The 19790-nt window shown below is 38.5% G+C and overlaps 1 protein-coding gene across 4 annotated transcripts in view; it reads left to right on the top strand.

The window, feature by feature from the left end:
• Nucleotides 1-19790, top strand: part of PRKD3 (protein kinase D3) — a 44720-nt gene that overhangs the window by 7590 nt on the left and 17340 nt on the right. For all 4 annotated transcript variants that reach the window (XM_085219567.1, XM_085219566.1, XM_085219565.1 and 1 more), the window contains exons 3-9: nt 7012-7150; nt 8829-8960; nt 9638-9795; nt 11927-12116; nt 14872-14949; nt 16112-16295; nt 17992-18115. In XM_085219567.1, coding sequence (XP_085075693.1) covers nt 7012-7150; nt 8829-8960; nt 9638-9795; nt 11927-12116; nt 14872-14949; nt 16112-16295; nt 17992-18115 — 1005 coding nt within the window. The remainder of the gene's footprint in view (nt 1-7011; nt 7151-8828; nt 8961-9637; nt 9796-11926; nt 12117-14871; nt 14950-16111; nt 16296-17991; nt 18116-19790) is intronic.

Here is a 19790-nt window from a genome sequence, read left to right as displayed (position 1 = left end):
ACTTATTTCTCCTAGTTAAAGTAAAAGCTGTAAATGAAAAACATTTTATTGTTCTGTTGTTACTTTAATAGCATGAGTATTTGCAAGGCAAGTTTTTTCTTAAACATGTCTTTACTTTTGTGACTTTGAAACTTCCCTTATCTACCCTTTTTGTCGATTAACCTATACTTCACACTTTTCATTTTCAGTCATATGCAGCATCCTCTTTTACATACCTTTCTTCCAATGGCCTTGCTACGTTTTGCTCTGAAGTAGGCTTCTTGTTCTCCTATCTTAGGCTGCTTGCACAAAATTGTCATCGTACTTTCCAACTGTTGCCTTCTCTTTGACTTGAGTGCTGATACGCTGCCAACCTCTACAATCTGTTTCTAATCTTCCAATCTAGTTTTTCTTTTTTTCTACTTCACTGCACCCCCTTACAGTCAAGGGGGGCACTTCTTCTGTCCTACTGATTAATAAACCTCCCTCTGTATTTTCATAATGTCTTGTGGCTATACTTCCTAACTCAAAAGTTAAAAATAAAACCAAAGCCAACCCAAATTTACATTGTCACTCTTTTGCTTATCTTTCTCTGCCTTTATATTTCTAGTTTTCCATTCATGCTTGCAACCCTTGTTTCTTGTCTTTTATCTTTTTCATACTGAATTTGATTCCGCCTTGTATTTTTTGTGCCTATATTGGGTCTTATCTTTCTGAGTTCACCTCCAAAAGTAATTTTTTCTTCTATGGTCTCTTTGTTTCAGATTGTTCTTAAATCATCTCCACTAATAATGTTTGCAATTCTGCTATCATCAAACCATCTCTTTTTGTATGTTGTGTTCTTTTTTTTCACTTTTATCTTTGTAGTGGCCTCAAGATTCCCTCCTTTGCTAATATAGAAGTTTGAAATGCATATTTTACATCTGTTGCTTTTATCTCAATTCCTGTTACTTCTACATTTGGTGTCTTTGAATTGCTGGGAATAGCATTTTTGTTGTCCTCATTTTTGATCATCCCACCTTGATCACTCTTTCAACTACTTAAGTAACTGTCTGTTTCATAGCATCAAATTTGTTTTTTGTATTCTTATGACTACCTAGATTTCTATCTTTCTTTGTGCTTCTTTGTACTTTAATCTTTTCCACTTTTCAAGTTTTTTCTTTTTTCTTGGTCATCTTTCTCTCTATATAATCTTAAGGTGACATTGTTTACGTTAAATTTCTTCTCATCAACGCTTTCTTATTACTGTTAATTTCCTCTTAGTGCTACAATATGTCATTTTCCCTTGCCTAAATTCAAGCTTTGAATTGTTAATAGCTACTTACAGTGTTTAACATGTACTCATTTATTTATTCAGTGCTCTGAATTGTGTAAGGTGTGAAGAACACAGTCACAGCAAGTATAGTGGCATTCAAAAGGAGTTATATTCTGCATGTTTCTGAATCTTTCTACTACTTACGTGGTTTTGTACTTCAACTGCATTTGTAAGTGTCTTGGTCCTGGTATTCCTTAGTTGAAAATTTAAACTAACTGAGTTGCACGTGATTGTTAGTATGCATGTACTTTCTTGATTGTTCTGCCTCTCATTTTAATTAGTCTAAGTGAGATTTCATTTTTGATAATTTAGTTATGACTGAAGTCTGTGGATTCTTTGGAAAACAAGCCAGTTTTCTTTGAAGATGAACTACACTTGGGGGAAGGGGACAAAAGCTGAGATGTGTCCAAACATTTTGCTTTGAAAATCAGAGGGAAAAGAGCCTGACATGTAAAACATACAAATAATGCTGTAGTCTTTTCTAACCAAGTGACAATTAATTGTATGCTTGTATTATTTGTATACCGAAGAACTTCAGTTTTAATGGAACTGAACTGCAGTGGTTTGGATAGATAGTTCTTCTTTAATGGCTGCTGAAGAGAGTAAAAAATGTTGTGAAAAGACCAAAAGATGTGGAATGACTATGAGATATCTTCTGAAGGTTTGGACACTGTCGTAATAGTGGGGAACAGTCTAACCCGTTTGTGGCAGAGGTGTTGACTTGAAGCTTCAAAATGATTTCTAAACTGTTAACAGATGTTCTACTAATAAAATACTGAGAAGTAAAAGAATCCCATTGCAAGGATCATATTACAATTGATTGACATTACTCTCAGAGTTATAGAGATCCATTTTTAGTAATTTGGTGTACTGAGAAGGTAGTGATACTGCAACCACTTTTTTTTTTTTTTTTTTTTTGCACCTCCAAATTAATATTGTAATGATTCACGGTGCTTATTTTTGAGTGGCTCTAAAATTAATCCAAACCATCCAAACCGTACTCATGAGCTGTATTTGAATGTTTTTCCCTGTAGGTCTGCCTTCTTGACTTGCCATCTGCTTTGCTTGTAGGAGCTAAATAAGGCAGCAGAGTTAGAGAGCTGGGGCACAAGAGGCAAACAGGCCTTCAATAAAATGGAGGGGGGGAGGGTTAGGGGGCACAGAGATGAAATATGTGCGGGGCAGTGGAGCATCTGCAGTGTGTTAATAGGTTTCTGTGCTGGAAAACCTAGCCAAGCAGTAGTCCAAGTGTGTCTGTACTGAGGCATCCGGAGAGGGAAGTATCTCATGCACCATACTTGAAGCCTAGTTCCCTGTGTGATAATGTGATTTGGCAAACGCTTTTAAAGAGTGGGAGTGGATAGCTGCATAAGCATGCAGGAGAATGGATGAGAGTGATTTCAGTGAACGAAGAGACTTTCCAAGGTAATGGGTGTTTTGCACCATTAGACTTGGGGATTAACTTCCAGTGATTTGAAGCATTTGTTTTGAGTTATGATGGGTCATGAGATACTGGATCTTGAAACAATATCCGCCTACGCTTTTCCCCAGTGTGAATTTTTGGCAACTGGTCCAGAACTTCGTAAAGTAAGTCCTGGAACTTGAACTAGAAGGATTTTTCAGTTACTGCCAAGATAGAAAGAAACCCAGTTGTGTTTTGCTCCAGCAGTACTGGCCGTTGTATGTTGCATTCGTCTGGGGAAAAGGGACGGTGTAATGCACTATCGATTAAAACTAGACATGTTGTAATACTTACTTTAAGCATTCAAGTGATGCCAGTCGTTTTTCCCAGCATAACCGTAATAATGCAGTAGTGATAACTGTGCTAGTACTGCCCCAGTACAAAGAACCACATATATTCTTCATGTACGTTAATATTCGTGTACCAGAGATGAACTTGGCACAGTCCAGCGCACATGTAGACTTCCCGCAAGTGATTTCCTGTAGTTAGATGCTCTTTTGGAACTGCTAGCACTGGGAACAGTCTCCCTTTTGCTTTTAGGAAACATAGTGATATTGGGATTAGCAGTTTGTTTTCTGAGTGACTGTGCAGATGGTTTGGGCTCTTAGGCAGGAAAGTAAAAGCTACATAATCCTGTAAAATAAAACAGGCTTTTAAAAAATTCTGCTTTGAGTTTTGTCTTCAAGTTTACATTATGAGCTCTTAACACATCAAAGGAGCTCAATAGTGTTCCTCCTTAACAGCTTCATGTAATTGAGCGTAAGGACAGCTATAAAAGCTGTACTACAAGAGAGAGAAATTCGGTAGTGTGCAACTTGAGTACAGTTTAAGGTTGTGTAAACATTCTGTTAAGAGATACTACTTGAGCAGGGAAGAAACACCTCAACAAAAAAATCGCCGTGTTAATTGATGAGGTTGTTCTTGGCCAGCAGTCCACACACATCCTGGCTGAGGTGTCAGCAGAGAATGCTGTATTCCTGACGGTGCTGGGGAGCAGAGCAGGGCACTGCAGGCCTGCCAGGAGCCCCAAAGCCAAGCCAAGCATGTAAGGTGTGGGCTATGGTTGGCCACCTGTGCTGCTCGGGGCCGGCTGTGCAGAGGGCAGCCAGCCCGAGGCGCCTGGGCCTGTGTGCGGTCTGATAAGTGTGGTCTGAGCTCAGGCATATGGAAGGGAATGCTCAGGGGCTCTGTGCAGTAGGGTCTGTTCTTTTCTAACAGGGGAATGCGAGGGAAGGGCAGGACTTGTTTATCAGACGTGAAAGGTGTGGTTAGGGAAGGCTGAATCCGGCAGCCTGCAGACAGCTGCAGGTCCAGGCAGTGGGCACAGGCACAGGAGTGCCACACACGCAGCTGTGTTCCCGCACTGAGCACTTGTGGGTGCACAGGCAGTACTAACAGCCTCATCCTGCTCCCTCTGGTAGTTCAGGATGAAGCTCTGGTAGTGGCATCGTATGCATATAAACATACTGGGCTAAGGTGCACTGCCCAGCAGTGGCTGCTGGATCCCAGTTTCCCCAGTTGCTGGCACCTAAATACATAAGCTGCTGAGGTTGCAGCCCCGCTCTAGTTGTTGGTGCTTGTTTTCACTCACTCTGGTCTTTCTACTTGCTGGCAATAGGGATACATAGGTATTCCAACAATTTGGCTGTACAAAATGTATAGAAGTGTGTTCTGAATGAAGTCTGTCTCATGCATCTGCAGCAGCTGTATGCAGACAACTTGCAATACCTGGTAGCACAGAATTCTGCTAGTCTTGTTCGGCCCGGGATTGTAATTCTGCCGTTTATCAGGATGGTGTTTGTAAATAGAGGTATTATCTTTTATGGGGTTCAATATTATGATTGTGAAAACAGACAAGTCATTTCATCCCTGTGTAGGTGTACTCTTTTTTTGAGAGATGAGGGCAGTAAAACATGTAACCGCAGTATCATAAGCGCTCCCAACAAACAGCTCAAAAGGTCAATTTAATTAATGTAGGACTGTTTGAGAATGTTGTTGCCAACTGTTCTAGCAGTCTTTAGTGGGTGATTTTGCTTTTTCTCTTACAGTACTTTTATTCCATAAAAATAAACTGAGTTTAAGTGTGCAAAGTACATGAAACTCAGACCTTAGTTACAGATGCTATAGTGGTGTTTACAAAATTTGGAGTTAATGTTGATGCTACCTTTGAAGGAATGTAACAGTAAATTGTGTTTTTAATGATTACACTTGCTGTCACAAAGAAGATTTAACTATCCATCTGTAGCTTATACAAGAAATGTATGTGATTGTGATCTCTAGTTACTGGAGTGGAATATCCTACACCCAGCGTGTAGGGATGCTCTGGCAGCTGCACGATAGATTTATGGGCTTGAGGAATGAAAAAAAGAGATGTATCTTTATCACAAGGAAGGGTCTTGAATCTGTGAAATATCACAGATCTGTGATGTTATGTCCATATGTTATGTTCATAACATTTGTGGTTTGTAGGTGAGTTTGTGAACTGAGAACAAAGAGGCAATAGTTCAGACCACCTCTAAACCATTAGTTGTCCCTCCTGACAGCTGAAGTTAACTACCAGTGTCAATAAGAAGTATCACATTTATCTGCAGGCTGATAGCTTCTGTCTGTGCTAACTTTCTCTCCCTTTTGTTGGAGTTGTTAGTCAGCAACGTGGTGCAGTTGGTATGCTATAATTAGAAGTCGTCTTGAGGAATAAAATTGAATGCAGCATGAATGTGTTAACTTTCTGTTATTGATGCTAACGTTAAATATGATTCATGGCTGAGCAGTATGTATGAAATCAAGGAGTAATACCTCAGAGCATACATTCAAATCCTATAAATATAACGTACTTTCTTAGTAATTGAACACGGAAGGCTTTGTAGCTTTACAGGAGGGCCAGATTTACAAATATGTGGGACTGGAGGAAAATCTGTTGTGATTTCGTATAAGGGGCCATTGGAGTCCAGGCAGTAGTTGGACAGTGAGCAACCCTTTTACCTTCTTGTGAGGAATGTAAAATAGCCCCTCAAGGCCTCTGAGTCCCACAGAAGCCTATTGTGAAAGTTTGTAAAACGTACAGGACGTGCACACCAAAACAGAGAGGGCCACTTTAATATTTTGGATGAAACTGCTGCCGGAAAGAGGAAATTATTTTCTCTCTGAGTGGGAAGGGAGTGTGAAAACAATGGGCAGGACGGATACCTTCATTATGTGTTTGATTTGATAGAAACAAGTCTTTGGCTACTTCAGCTGAGGACAATTGATACACCACAGGTTTCATGCAGTTTAGACCCTGTTACTGACTATGCAAGTTCTAAATTACCAAACTGTAGTCTGTTTGCTACCTAATCAGTTGAAAATTTGTCGTATGCTATTCTATGCTTTTCCCACACTTCCTGTCATCTGTCAAGCACTCCTGTGTTTGATTGAGTTCTGCATTAAATAAAAGGGCCAAAGAAGCTGATACTCATTGCTCTCCAGGGTCTACTCCTGCCCCTTTTCTCTGTGAGCTGTCTGTTAATTTTTAAACTGTTCATTTTAATAAGTTAATAACATTCACCAATATTTTAGAGAGCGGAGCAAATACAGAATAAGAAAACTATTTTCAGTGAAATGTCATGAAAATATAGCTATGTACTACATAGAGTCATAGAATGGTTGGGGTTGGAAGACACTTTTAAGATCATCTAGTTTCAACCCTCCTGCTATAGGGAAGGACATCTCCCACTAGATCAGGTTGCTTAAAGCCTCATCCAGCCTGGCCCTGAACATTTCCAGGGTGGAACCATCCATATCTGTTTCCTATATGAATTTGGAGTATTACTCTCTGACACTGGGATGAATTTAGTTCATGCGTCTGCAAATCTAATCTGTTGTGGAATGCCAGCATGGAGCCTTTTTTGCTTGCCTCTCTAAGGAAATGTGGCAGGTGCTCCTGGAGTGTCTGGAGCAGACTGCCTGGCTGCTCAGAATGTCTGCAAAGTGAGGCTTGTAGGTGGTGATAAGCAGAGTTAAAGATCTGTGTTGGTTTTCAGGTTGGCCAGACTGATTACGCATGTCAGAGATTAAAAACCCAAAGAAAAACCCCAAATGCTCCATTTCCTCAAAAATAAGTCAAGCAGATCAGGCTTTTTTCCCCCCTTCTCCCCCCCCTTTAGGACACTTAAAACACAGAAGTTCTGTAGCTATTATTAGAAAGAAAAAGATGTTAAGTTTATGAATAGGATTAGCAAAAATCATGTGTTAATTTGGAGTTTACTTTTTGTTACAGTTTCCAGAGTGTGGTTTTTTTGGCATGTATGACAAAATTCTCCTCTTCCGCCATGACCTGAACTCAGATAATATTTTGCAACGGATTACATCAGCAGAAGAGATACACGAGGGCGATCTTGTTGAGGTTGTTCTCTCTGGTAGGTATAATTCTAACAGTGGAACAGTACTTTATTCAATTGCTGAAAAGAAAACGGGCCCTTATGGATTATTAGTATCATGCTTGCCTTGAACTCTTTTGATTAAGTAGTTTCATACAGGGTCAGTGTTTTGGGGTGGAGATTTCCAAGAAAATCGGAGTGGTACTGATGCATCAGTACTAAGTTTTGTTGTTGTTTCATCGTTGTGTTTTAATCTTCGAGTTTATTAATTGTTGAAGGTGAAATGCAGGTAGTATTCAGGATTTGCTTTTTCAGTGGTATTGTTGGTTTTCTTTTGCTTAGATCTGACAGTTTTTTCAGTCTGTAGGTTTTGCACTGATGGTTTGTATTGCTTTTAAAAGCTTCATATTAATGCAGTTGCTGAATCATACCCATGAGATTACAGTCTTAATAGTTACTGCAGTGCTTCTTTGAAATAATGAAGTCTGTAGCAGCAGTGGTATTGACATGTAGTACCCTGGCTAACCTGGACTGTACGTGCTTCAGAAATACTCCATTGAAGTCAACTAAAAGTCAGCTGTAGACTACTTGCTAGTTAAATTGCAAATAGAAGCTGGACCAGTATTGAGCAGTTCTTCAAGGCTTTGAGGAATGAATGCCAGACTGAGGCTGCATTCAAGAAAGACAGAAGTCTTGGCTGCATTGGGATTTATTACTTGGGTCAATAAAGTGTGATTTTCAGAGTCATAAGGCTGAGTTTCTTGGCTGCAGTTCAGGACCCACTGTTCTAGGCAAGTTTAGGATGTTCAGTAATTGATCATCTTGGTTTGAGCTTTTCATTGCTTCTGGTTAATGGCACATTGGGGAAACTTTTGTGCGTCTCTTCATGACAATCTCTGACAGTTTCCTTATAAATAGAGACAGACCATGAGTATCTGAGGCATTTTGAAGACAAATAAATCTCTTTCAATACGATTTTTTTAAACTGAGACATGGAAATCTGAATATTAAGTGTTACTATATATTTAAATCAAATAATAATAGCCATTAGAGGAACATAATGTTGCCATAAATTCAGTTTTTCTCTTCCAGAGAAAGAGGACAAAAACTCATTTTAAATGTATTAGTGCTTGTTTAAGAAACAGAAGAGGTCTAGTGAAGTTTCCAGTATTCCATGGAAACTCTATCCATAGTTGTGTTTGGACAAGTTCAATCTAATAACTTTTTACTGAGAAAGTCCTGTAGAAGATAGAAGTCTAACCTGCCCTTGGATTGAAAATTTTGTAAATTACTTAACAGGTTGAAAATTAACTTTTTAACAGTTATTTACCTCTAAGCTCATTTGTATTTTTTTAAATTCCTTCTTAACTTAATGAGGGAGGTTTCCCTTTAAACATGAAATGGAAAAAAAAGACAAAAAACAATAACAAACTCTGAAAATTGCATATTTTATTCCAACTCAGACTGTTGATTAGTTGTGGCTGTCAGCCTACAAAGTCTGATGGATTTTTTCCTTAATAAACAAGCTTTCTGAAAATAGAGTGTTCCACACAAAATGTGTATTTAAATGTTACACAGCATACTGTTATACAATTTACTGATATGTAAACAGCTCATTAGTGTTCTTTGAATGTGCCATTTTATAACAAGAGTATGTGGAAATAATATATTCTTGATCTTATGACAAGTACCATAACTTTCTGCAAATTTTTAAAAGCTTTGGCTACAGTTGAAGATTTCCAGATTCGTCCTCATGCGCTTTATGTGCATTCCTACAAGGCTCCTACTTTTTGTGACTACTGTGGAGAGATGCTTTGGGGTTTGGTACGACAAGGACTGAAATGTGAAGGTAAGTCTGTGATTTTTTTTATTGTATTTTTGTTGTGGATATTTGTATCCACATTTGTATGAAAGAGGAAAATGCATCTTCAGAATGGAAGCACATAATGTTTAGTAGCGTTGGAAGTCTGCATCTGGAAACCCGAATTCTGATCCTGACTTTAATGCAAATTTTGTGTGACCTTGGGCAAACAATTGAAGAACTGTACTTGTTTCTCGCTTTGAATAAATATCTAGCTGACAAACTTGTTCCTTGCACAAGGAGCACATTCTTTGGAGAGACTCCTGAAGGGAAATCCCATTGCTTATGGCCTTCATCCAGCTGGCTGCAGAACGTTCTGCAGCCTGCTGACAGGTACCAACCCTGCTCCTTGGCTCCTGTTCTCCAGAGCAAAAGAGTGATGAAAGCCTCCTGGTGGGAGGAGAAGAGAGAAGGGAGATCAGCTGCTTCAGAGTCTTATACCTTGTTTCTAGAGCTGCACTTACTGGAAATCAGTAAATAAAGCCAGCAGTGCAAAAAAACCTGCTTCCGTGAATCACATCAAGAGCACTAAAATAAGAGAGTTTAACAGAACAGTGTGTTTCTTTACCATTCATTTGCATCCCATTTTTCAACTGCTTTATCAAAATACAGATACTATTTTTGTTACTTTATTTTATTTTGGTCTGAAAAATCATTTATTTCAGGTTGTGGATTAAACTACCATAAGCGGTGTGCCTTCAAGATTCCAAATAACTGTAGTGGAGTGAGAAAAAGGCGTCTGTCTAACGTGTCTTTACCAGGAGCAGGGCTTTCAGTTCCAAGACCAGCACAAGCTGAATACACATCCTCTGCTTCAGAAGAGGTATGTAATGTGAAAGGGGAAACAATTCCTGGTTTTAAAACTTTTTATCTTAGGGGAAGTAGCTAGTGTTGTACGTGGTTAAAATGAGTATGAGAGAGCTGGACTTAACCACTGTGATTGGTTTTAGTTAATTTTTAAATCTCTGTTGAGTCCTAGACTGAGACATTTACAGATAACTTTATTATTATGAAAAATGGAAGGAAATGATAAGTTATGTGTTACTTTGTTCTTATTCTGTTACTAGTGGTTATGTGAGCTATGAGAACCTTGAATTTGGGAATGATAAAATACCTTGCTGCCTTTGTAATACACATTTATTCTGTAATTACTGTATCAGTATAGAATAATTGTTTGGCTAAATCAGAACAAATTGTAAGCTTTTATCTGGGGAGAGGCGAGAATGTTCCTGGTACGCTGTTAAGCTTTCTGCAGAGAAAATCTTCAGAAACCAACTTTATCAAGGTAGGGTGCAGGGGATTAAGAGCATACAGTAAAACCATCACTCATAGTAGTTACTTGTTATGATGGGTATTCTGATTGCTGAGAGTTCACTGGATATACCTATGAGATAGGGCAGACTGTTATTAGATGCACTTGTTCCATTGCCACTTTCACTAAAGAATAAAAGGAGTCTTTTCCACTTAACTAAATTGTGTCATGGTTATCAAGTGAAGTCCTTGGTGACTGGAGAAAAGGCAGTATAGCACCTATTTTTAAGAAGAGTAAAAAGGATGACCCAGGGAACTACAGTCATATTAGCCTCACCTCAGTGCTGGGGAAGGTCACGGAGCAGATCCTCCTGGAAGCTGTGCTAACGTATATGAAAAGTGGAAGGTGATAGGGATGCTTGGTTTCCAAGGGCAGGCCCTGTCTGACCAACCTTGTTGCTTTTTGTAATGATGTAACTGCATCAGTGGACAAGGGGAGAGCCACTAGTGCCATCTATCTGGACTTCAGTAAGGCCTTTGACATGGTCACACATAACATCCTTCTCTCCAAATTGGAAAGGTATGGATTTGATGAGTGGGCTGATCAGTGGATGAGATAATCTTTGTGAGATTGTACCCAGAGAATGGTGATCAATGGCTGAACATCTTGATGGAGATCAGTGACAAGCGATGTCCCTCAGGGGTCAGTACTAGGACTGGTGCTCTTTAACTTCATTAGTGATATTGGCAGTGAGATTGAGTCCACCCTCAGCAAGTTTTTGGATGGCACTAAGCTGAGTGGTGCAGTCGACACACCAGAGTGAGAGGATGCCATTCATAAAGACCTAGAAGTATGAACAGTGAGTCCAGGTGAACATCATGAGGTTCAACTAATCCAAGTGCAAGGTCCTTCACCTGGCTCTTAGCAACCTGTGATATTAGTGTAAGCTGGGGGAATGTAAGGATAGAGCATAGCCCTGCCAAAAAGGACTTGAGTGTACTAGTGGATGGTAGGTTGGACATGAGCCAGCAGTGTGCCCTTGCAGCCCAGAAAGCTGTATCTGCGTCAAAAGAAGCATGGCCAGCAGGTCGAGGGAGGTGATCCTGCGCCTCTGCTCTGTGCTGGTGAGACCTCTTCTGGAATACTGTGTCCAGATATGGAATCCTCAGTACAGGAAAGATGTAGACCTGTTAGAGTGCATCCAGAAGAGAGACACAGAAATGATCCATGGGATGGAACATCTCCCCTGCAAGGACAGACTGAGAGAGCTGAGGCTGTTTACCTTGAAGAAGAGGAGGCTCTGGGGAGTCTTAATAGTGGCTTTTTAGTATCTACATGGGGTCTGTATATGCTGATCTGTCTATGCTATTTGTGAACCTTACCAGGTTGCTCTAAAAAGCAAAAAAAACAACCAAACCCATCATCAATGAATTTTAACGTTGTTTGGGATTTTAGTTCCTGTGGAAATAAATATTCATACAAACTTTCCTGTGCTTCGCAAGGCTTTTCTGTCTTGTTTTTGTTTGTTTGTTTGTTTGTTTTTAAATATTGTCAGAGGCCTCGTGGCCAAATTTTGCTTTCTCATCTGGTCACTATCTACTACCTTTTTTTTTGTTTGTTTGTTTTTGTTTTTTGTTTTTTGTTTTTAATGAGGTGGAATTCTTTTGGTGCAAGTCCTATGTGTATACCTTCTCTATTCTAGCGCTGCTGTCCAGAACCTAGTAAAAGGATTCCCTCCTGGAGTGGCCGTCCCATCTGGATGGAAAAGATGGTGCTTTGCAGAGTGAAGGTTCCCCACACCTTTGCTGTTCATTCTTATACTCGTCCCACCATATGCCAGTATTGCAAACGGCTTCTCAAGGGCCTTTTTCGTCAAGGAATGCAATGTAAAGGTATGCACTTATTTTTCCACCACAGATATGAATCAGAGCAGTATAATATTTGAAAAAAATACATTTTTTGGAAAGGGTTGTGGCTCCCCTATTTGCATTATATATTTTTATGAAAACTGAGATCTAATCACATGTGGAATGGAAACACCATAATTCAACAAGAATTCTAAGCTATTAATAAAAACAGGAAATCCTTCCCTTTGTTAAATGTATGTCTTCTACACTCATCTCTAAAGACTTCAGTATCTTTTGTTGCATTATTTTAATACAGGATAGTGATTATTATCTTTTGGAAAAAATTACAAGGACTGTACCTTTCCTGAACTAGATTAGGCTCCATCAGGTGGTTTTTATTGAGCATGTGTTCATGTTCATGACTTCAGCTCTCAGATTCCTCCATGCCTATCCCAGGACATAACTATGGCATTGTGCTTTTCTTCTGCCTCTTCATGACTGGATTGTACAGATCTGTTAGCTTTGTTGCAGGAAAGAAAACTGTAGTGGAGAATCCTAAAAGTTAATATGGTAAGGATTTTTCATTTCTCTGTCACGAGTTTATCAAATGTGAGTACCAAAGATTAACACATTGGAAGAGGTTGCTTAGAGCAAAAAGTGTAGGCTTATATCTGTGATAACTCTCTGCTGACTAAAAATACTGCTGATGGGGAGTAGTTCCATTTTATTTTTTATTTTTTTCCATTTTACTTTTTATTAACTTGCAGTTTTTGTAGCCTGCTCGAAGTCTGCATCCCTAACTGTTTGACTTTTCAGTCACCATATCTCCTGGATACTTGCAGTAAATAAATAAGGAAGCCTACAGAAGATGTTTTGCAGTTTTAAATTACTCACCATTTCCAGTCGTTGTGATTGCATATCCAACTGAACAAATGGGTTTGCCACTTCATTCTCAGGAAACTCTTTGTAGAAAATAGTGTCTAGGTATAGAAAGTGACTTAGAAAAAATATTATGTTTGTACACAGAAGAAAAATAGGTATATTAAGAGATATTCATTTAAGCAGCGTAGTGCTATATATATATATACACACATATATATATATTGATGATATATATATATCAGCAATTGATGTCAAACTATCAACACATTTTCATACTGCTTTTTCCTTCGGTTTTTTTTTTTTACTGTTTCCCACTGACTTTTTTTGTTCACATTACCAAAGCTTGAGGTCTTTCAGCAGTCTTATATTCCTGAGTATCTCAGAGCCTTGGATTTCTTAATTCCTCCAGACTTGAATTTGAACTCTGAGTTGATCTTTGGGGCTAATGCTATAACTTTATTAATAAATGAAGTCAACTGGGACAAAATGGCCTGCACTCACATACAAATTTTTGTAGCCTTCCAGCCCTCAGTGGCTGTATGCAAACTGCCTCTTGGGAACAGTGTCATGGAATGCCCTAATTTATGAACTAGACCTGGGAACTGTTTGAGATTGTGTTTTTATGGACCTTATGAGTGAGTCAATCCTAATAAGTTAGTCTTTTTAGTAGTTCCCTGGTAGGATCCGAACCATCTTGTTTGTTCCAGCACCCTTCAGGCTAGTGAAATAACCATATTCCATAATACAGACTGAAAACACTGCTATAGAAAGGACGATTAGTTGGTTTTCTTGAATGCTTCCTCTTAGGCACTTGGAAAGTAAACAGAACTGTAGCTGGCCTCAGGGTTTGGCTTTTCAGCTACTTAAAATGGGAAGACAATAATTTCTTTGTGTTTAAAAGGAAAGTACACCGAGCTTCTGATTAGCAAGTCAGATCTAGATCCTGTATTTTGCAATTTGGTTACTGTGATTTAATACAGATGCCACATCCCAGGGAGTCCTCAAGACTAGGTTGGATGGGACTTTGAGCAAACTGATCTAGTGAGAGATGTGCTTGCTTGTGGGTGGTGAGGGTAGTAAAACTGTATGATCTTTAAAGTTCCTTCTCAACTAAACTGTTCATGGTTCTATGATAGCAAAAAGGGACTAAATTGTCAGTTTCAAAACAGCAGTGAGGACAGTAGAGAGTTTAAAATTCATGATGCGGATATGTGGTTGGAAATTATGGTGATGCTACTAACAAAGGAAATTCCTGTAATGCTATTAATGTGTGCTGGACTGTTGGATATCAAATACTGCCTACTCAAATGCAGAAATGGCACACATCCAAGTTAGTGTTCTATCTCCACATTTGACTTGATGTATCTTACTCTGTCAGCTTGCTGTCCAAGGAAATTAGGGCAGGCAGAAATGGAGCTTCATTGTTGCCTGGCCAAATCTATGATCTGAATGACAGGGGAGCTGAACTTTAAGATTTACTGCAAAGCATTCTTGCTCTATGGTTTAGGATTGTGATCCTAGTGCTATGATGGCTGCAAATCTTAGGCAGCAAGTGGGGAAAAATGATAGAGATTACACATTTGAAACAAGTAGCAATGGAAAAAAGGGTGTGGAGCAGACTAGAGGATGGGAAAAATTGCATCATAACAGAAAAAAATAGCTAGAAAGAAAGCTAGAGATTAGAGAACTTTTGTCCTGGAAGGGAAAGTGCTGACATAGTACACTGGACTGGCAAATCATCATAAGACATTGGGACAAGATTGTCCATTTCCTTCTGGAGGTGATCTCATCAGTACTGTCTTCTTGTATATGCAAATGTGTGCATCTGAACTGAAGCTTGTGATGGAAGTTGTGATAGAATGTGTCTCCTTGAGGAGTAAAATTCTGCTATTGTGGGCTTATTTATCTTTTGTTTTAGATTGCAGATTCAATTGTCACAAACGCTGTGCATCTAAAGTACCTAAAGACTGTCTTGGAGAGGTGGTTTTCAATGGAGGTAAGATGAGAAACGTGCTTTCAAGTACTGGCAAGTCTTTGGAGGCTTAAAAAGATCCTTCAGCTTTAGATGTCCTCAACTTTGACTATTTTACCTGTTTTTATTTTACCTTTCAAGTTCCTTTACTTGAGATTACTGAGAATTAAGATTTCACTGTGAAATTTATTTTGGTGACTTCAGTTTTACTTCATCAGCATTGGCAAGTGAAGTGTGGTACAAGAGAGGCATGAGCATTCTGAGGAGAGTCCACCTAAGGACAGTGAAGTTGATGAGCGTATTGGAGCATCTCTATGAAGAAAGGCTGGGATTGCTTTAGCAGGGATACCTGGAGCAGGCTGCCTAAGATCGTGTCCAGATGGCTTTTGAGTATTTCCAGGTCGGAGACTGTACAACCTCTCTGGGGCAGCCTGTGCCAGTGCTCAGACACCCTCACAGTTAAAAAGTGTTGCCTGATATTCAGGTAGAGCCTCATGTGCTCCGTTTCTAGTCATGTCACTGGTTACCACTGAAAAGAGCCTGACTCTGACATCTTTGTACCCTTCCTGCATTGATTCCTATCCATTGATGAGATCCTCCTGAACCTTCTCTTTCCAGGTTGAACAATCCTAGTTTTCTCCTCATTGGAGAGATGCTCCAGTCTCTTTGTCATTTCAGTCGTGCTTTGCTGAAAAGGAGATGTTTCCCCTCTACTCAGCCCTGTTGAGGCCACACCTGAAGTAGTGTCTCCATCTGGGCTCCCCAGCAAAAGAGAGAGATGAATGTACTGGAGAGAGCCCAGCAAACCAGAAAATAACTTTTGTCCTTTATGTTTATATTTTAATTTATATTTTAGAAGGAATACTACTGATGGGCTGATAACTTGTGGAGCAGAGTTTCTTAGTGAAATGCAAGTTCAGGCCTTGAGAATTTCACCATGAATCTTTCAGTATGAGTGTTGTTTTGATTGTGTTTACTTTGGTATTTAACAAAAACAAATTGATAATGTTCATTAGCACACTCTGAATCATTTAGCAAAATCTTGAGGATTTTTTATATTCTGATTGCACTATGATGTTTATTTGCATAAGTGTGAACTGGAGAACAATTTTTTGCCTTTTTTTTTTTTTTTTTTTTTTTTTAAATTATGCTCTAAAATAATATCTGCATCCTGTGTTACTCCCAGAACCTACTAGCCCAGGCCAGGATTTGGACCTGCCAATGGAGGTTGATAGCAGTGAAATGAATAGTGATGGTAGTCGCGGTCTGGATGATACTGAGGAGTCCTCAACTCCAGAAGACAAAATCTTTTTTATGGATCCATCTGACCTTGATACAGACAAAGATGAAGAAGCTGTCAAAACCATCAGGTAAGTCATAATGTGAACTTTTGTGCTCTGGATGTATCTTCCTCAGTATTCTAAAGGAAAATTTCGAGTAAAGCGTTTCTGAGTAGTCCAGTTTTAAGTTGTGTGTTTTTTCCTTTTTTTACACAAACCTGAAACATAAGTAAATTAAAATAATATGTTCTCTTCTAATTGGGAAAGTGCTGTGCTATGAATGTTATTAAATAAATAAAATGAAATTATCGAACCATGGTTAAAGGTATGGCTAAAGGCAAAGATGTGAGAAAGATCTTTGTGACTTCAGCCTATTTTAATTACTAGTGCACAAGTGTTGATCTAAAAATAATTACTCTAGAGTAATAACTCTATATTTTAGTTTATTCTAGGTAGCCAATTGCTTTAACTAGGATGTGATTCTCTGAATTCTTTCGTCAGATAACTTTCCATAGAATGGTTAGAGCTGGAAGGGATGTTTAAATATCATCTCGTCCCTGCCCCTTGCTGTGGGTTGAGACATCTTTCACTATATCAGGTTGCTCAAAGCCCTGTCCAAACCTGACTTTGAACGCTTCCAGTGATAGTTCCTTTAATCAAGTTTAGCCTTTTTAATTTTTATATTATAATAGAATCATAGAGCAGGCCAGGTTGGAAGGGACCCCAGAGGATCCAACGTTTGTGGGAAAGGGTAGCCTAGATGTGATTATCTTCAATTGCATTTTGAAAGCCTCCACCATGTCCCTGGGGAAATTCTTATTCTGAATAGCATCATTCTAATTTTCTTAGTGTCATTCTTAAAAATAAAAGAGCAATTGTAATAGGTCAAACAGAGGTAATTTTAACCCAGTGTCTCATGGCAAATACGTACGGAAGAGTATGAGAACAGGAAGAACATACAGTTCGGGAAGAGTAACTTTCAATGATTTATAGCTCAAGGACTTCCTAAGTTGGAAGTAGCATCTTTTTGTATTCTACTTCTAGGTAGAATTTTTCTGTTTATTAATAGCATCGAAGCAATTCTTTTCTGGCATGTGCAATGTCTTGTTTCAGCCACTTCTACAACATGACTGCACTGTGTTAAAGCATGTTTATGTTTTGATTTGAAATTCTCCTCATGATTTCATGTGATTACAAATTTTTCTACTAGCACCATGTGTAGGATCTCTTGTACTAAGCAGATAACGTGGTGGCTCACTCCATACTGAGCAGGACTGAAACCTGTATGTTAAATTAATGATTGTCAAAATGTTAGATTATCAACTCCTTGTCTGCAAGAAAGTTAATACAAATGACATTGATTTAAATTTTCAGGTATTATTTGAATTAACACTCTTCTGTTTTCATAAATTGAAAGTGTGCTTTATTAGTGTAATATTATGAAATAATTAACTTGACTTAGGCAAGAGAAAATAGTAAAAATGCCAATGTTAATTAATTTTACGCTGGATTAAGATTCAAGCAGTAAATTGTTTCAAAAGGATTATTTGTGTAGGTGTCTCATTTCAGTGTGTTTCCTTTGCCTTCTGTAATGTAATACAAGCACTGTAGTACTTGCATTGAAAGAGCTAGTGGGAGCTCAAATTTCATATCATCTATCAGTGAAATAAGTTAGAAGAGAAGAGTAAGTACCTGTTCTGAAAATTTTGGGCTAGATGTATAGTACCATTATCATTGTAGTACTCTTATATTTTAGCTTAAATGTTAACTGTTTTCTCTTTTTTAGTCCCTCAACAAGCAATAATATTCCTCTCATGAGAGTTGTACAGTCCATCAAGCATACAAAGAGGAAGAGCAGTACGATGGTGAAGGAAGGATGGATGGTCCACTATACTAGTAGAGACAATCTGGTCAGTGACTTTGGTTTCTTCCTACAGTAACTTCTCTAAACCACTGTATTTTATTTCTGTTGTCTAGATAATCTGATTTACAGTATCATCTGAAATAACTTAGCAATAGTGTTCATTAAGAGGAAGTATGATGCAGTGGAGAAATCTTTGAGGTGATGATCTATCAGCACTTTTCAATTTAGAAAAAGAGGCATCTCTAATCAATCTGAAATCAATAGTGTGTTCAAGATTTCAGCTGGACTTATCTTTTTCCCATTTGGAGGTTTTATTCTGTTTATTAATTCTGTTATAAAATGACGAGTATTGAAACAGTCAATGCTATTCCATGGATAGAGATATTTAGTAAATTTGGTGTGTAGATGTGGAAGCCCGTTATTCCTCTAGCAATTTGTTCTATCTCACAGTAAGCATTATTGAACACTATTTCCCATTCCAAAACCACTATTTCTCTTCATGTTAGTGGAATCTGTGGCTTGGTTGCATTAGCTTGGGTTTGTAAGCGTTTTCCACAAAGCCAACACTGTTTGTTTGCAGTGCTACTAGTAATGATCTCTTAATTAATTGAACCTTCTAAGACAAGTTCCCTGCAAGGTTTTGTTTTGTTTTTGTCTTGTGAAAGAAGATGAGAATAACCAGATTCTGGAGAATTATCTAATGCAAGAAAATGAATTGACTTCCTGATAGATGAAATGAAAGAATGAAGTTGAGAAGTTCCTACAGCTCATGCAGCCCAGTTTGTCACACTGAGACTGTGAAAGGCAGCATAAATATTCCTGCATTCTTTGTCCCTGTGAAGGGCATTGTCAGAAGAGGGAATTTGGGAGTTTAGTTTATTTCAGTTATGTTGAAATCATAGACAGCTCAGGGTACTCCAGTATTTTCACTTTCTGTGTTTGTCAGCTGATCAATTACAAGTGGTCTTTAAAGTACAGTTTTGTATTAACTAGTTACATTTATCGCAAATCCAAGTAAATATCTAACATTTCAGGTGTGATTTCTGTGTAGGCTCCTTAATAGGCACAATTATCATCTGCTTGCTATGAAAAAATTAGAGCCAAATAACAGAAGATGAGTAGTTCTAAGCAGTACTCAGGGCAGACCTGGTGTTTGGCTCTGTTTTTGTCTTTTGACACAACCAGTATATTTTTTCCATGGATTTTTTTTTTTTAATTTTTATTTTTTTGGCATTGTCTCAGACAACACCTTAGCTTAGATAGATTTTTTTTTTTTTTTTTTCCCATCTATCAGTAAAGCTGCTATCTAGATGATAGCTACCAAAAAGGTGATGCAAATAAAGTTTTCTGTTCCAAAGCAAGATACCTTCAGCCAAGCAAGATTTCAGAGAGCTTCCTAGTGGAAGGAAGCTTCTATATTATGTGTTGCAGAATCAGCTGTATCCCTTGTCCGCTCTCTCTTAGCAGAGCCAAACTATTTCTTGTTCCTGTCACAACTTGGACTTTCCATTAGTTCCAAAGAGGTTCATTCTAACAGCATATCAGCATACTTTCTGTTGAGCCTGGATAACAAAGCGTTTCACCCATTATAGGGAGTGCATCATCTGTATTCTTGTTTTTCTCATTCTGAGCCCTTCCTTTCTCAGTATAGATTAGAAGCATATTTAGAGTTCCCAAGTACCTACCAATGTGTTCCTTAAACACTCCAAGCCTTCCTTGAT

Source organism: Meleagris gallopavo, chromosome 2 (assembly GCF_905368555.1).
Source record: "Meleagris gallopavo chromosome 2, MGAL_WU_HG_1.1, whole genome shotgun sequence".
Classification (NCBI taxonomy): Eukaryota; Metazoa; Chordata; class Aves; order Galliformes; family Phasianidae; genus Meleagris; species Meleagris gallopavo.
Note: the sequence above shows the minus strand (reverse complement) of the source record. Positions and strands in the feature narration are given on the sequence as shown.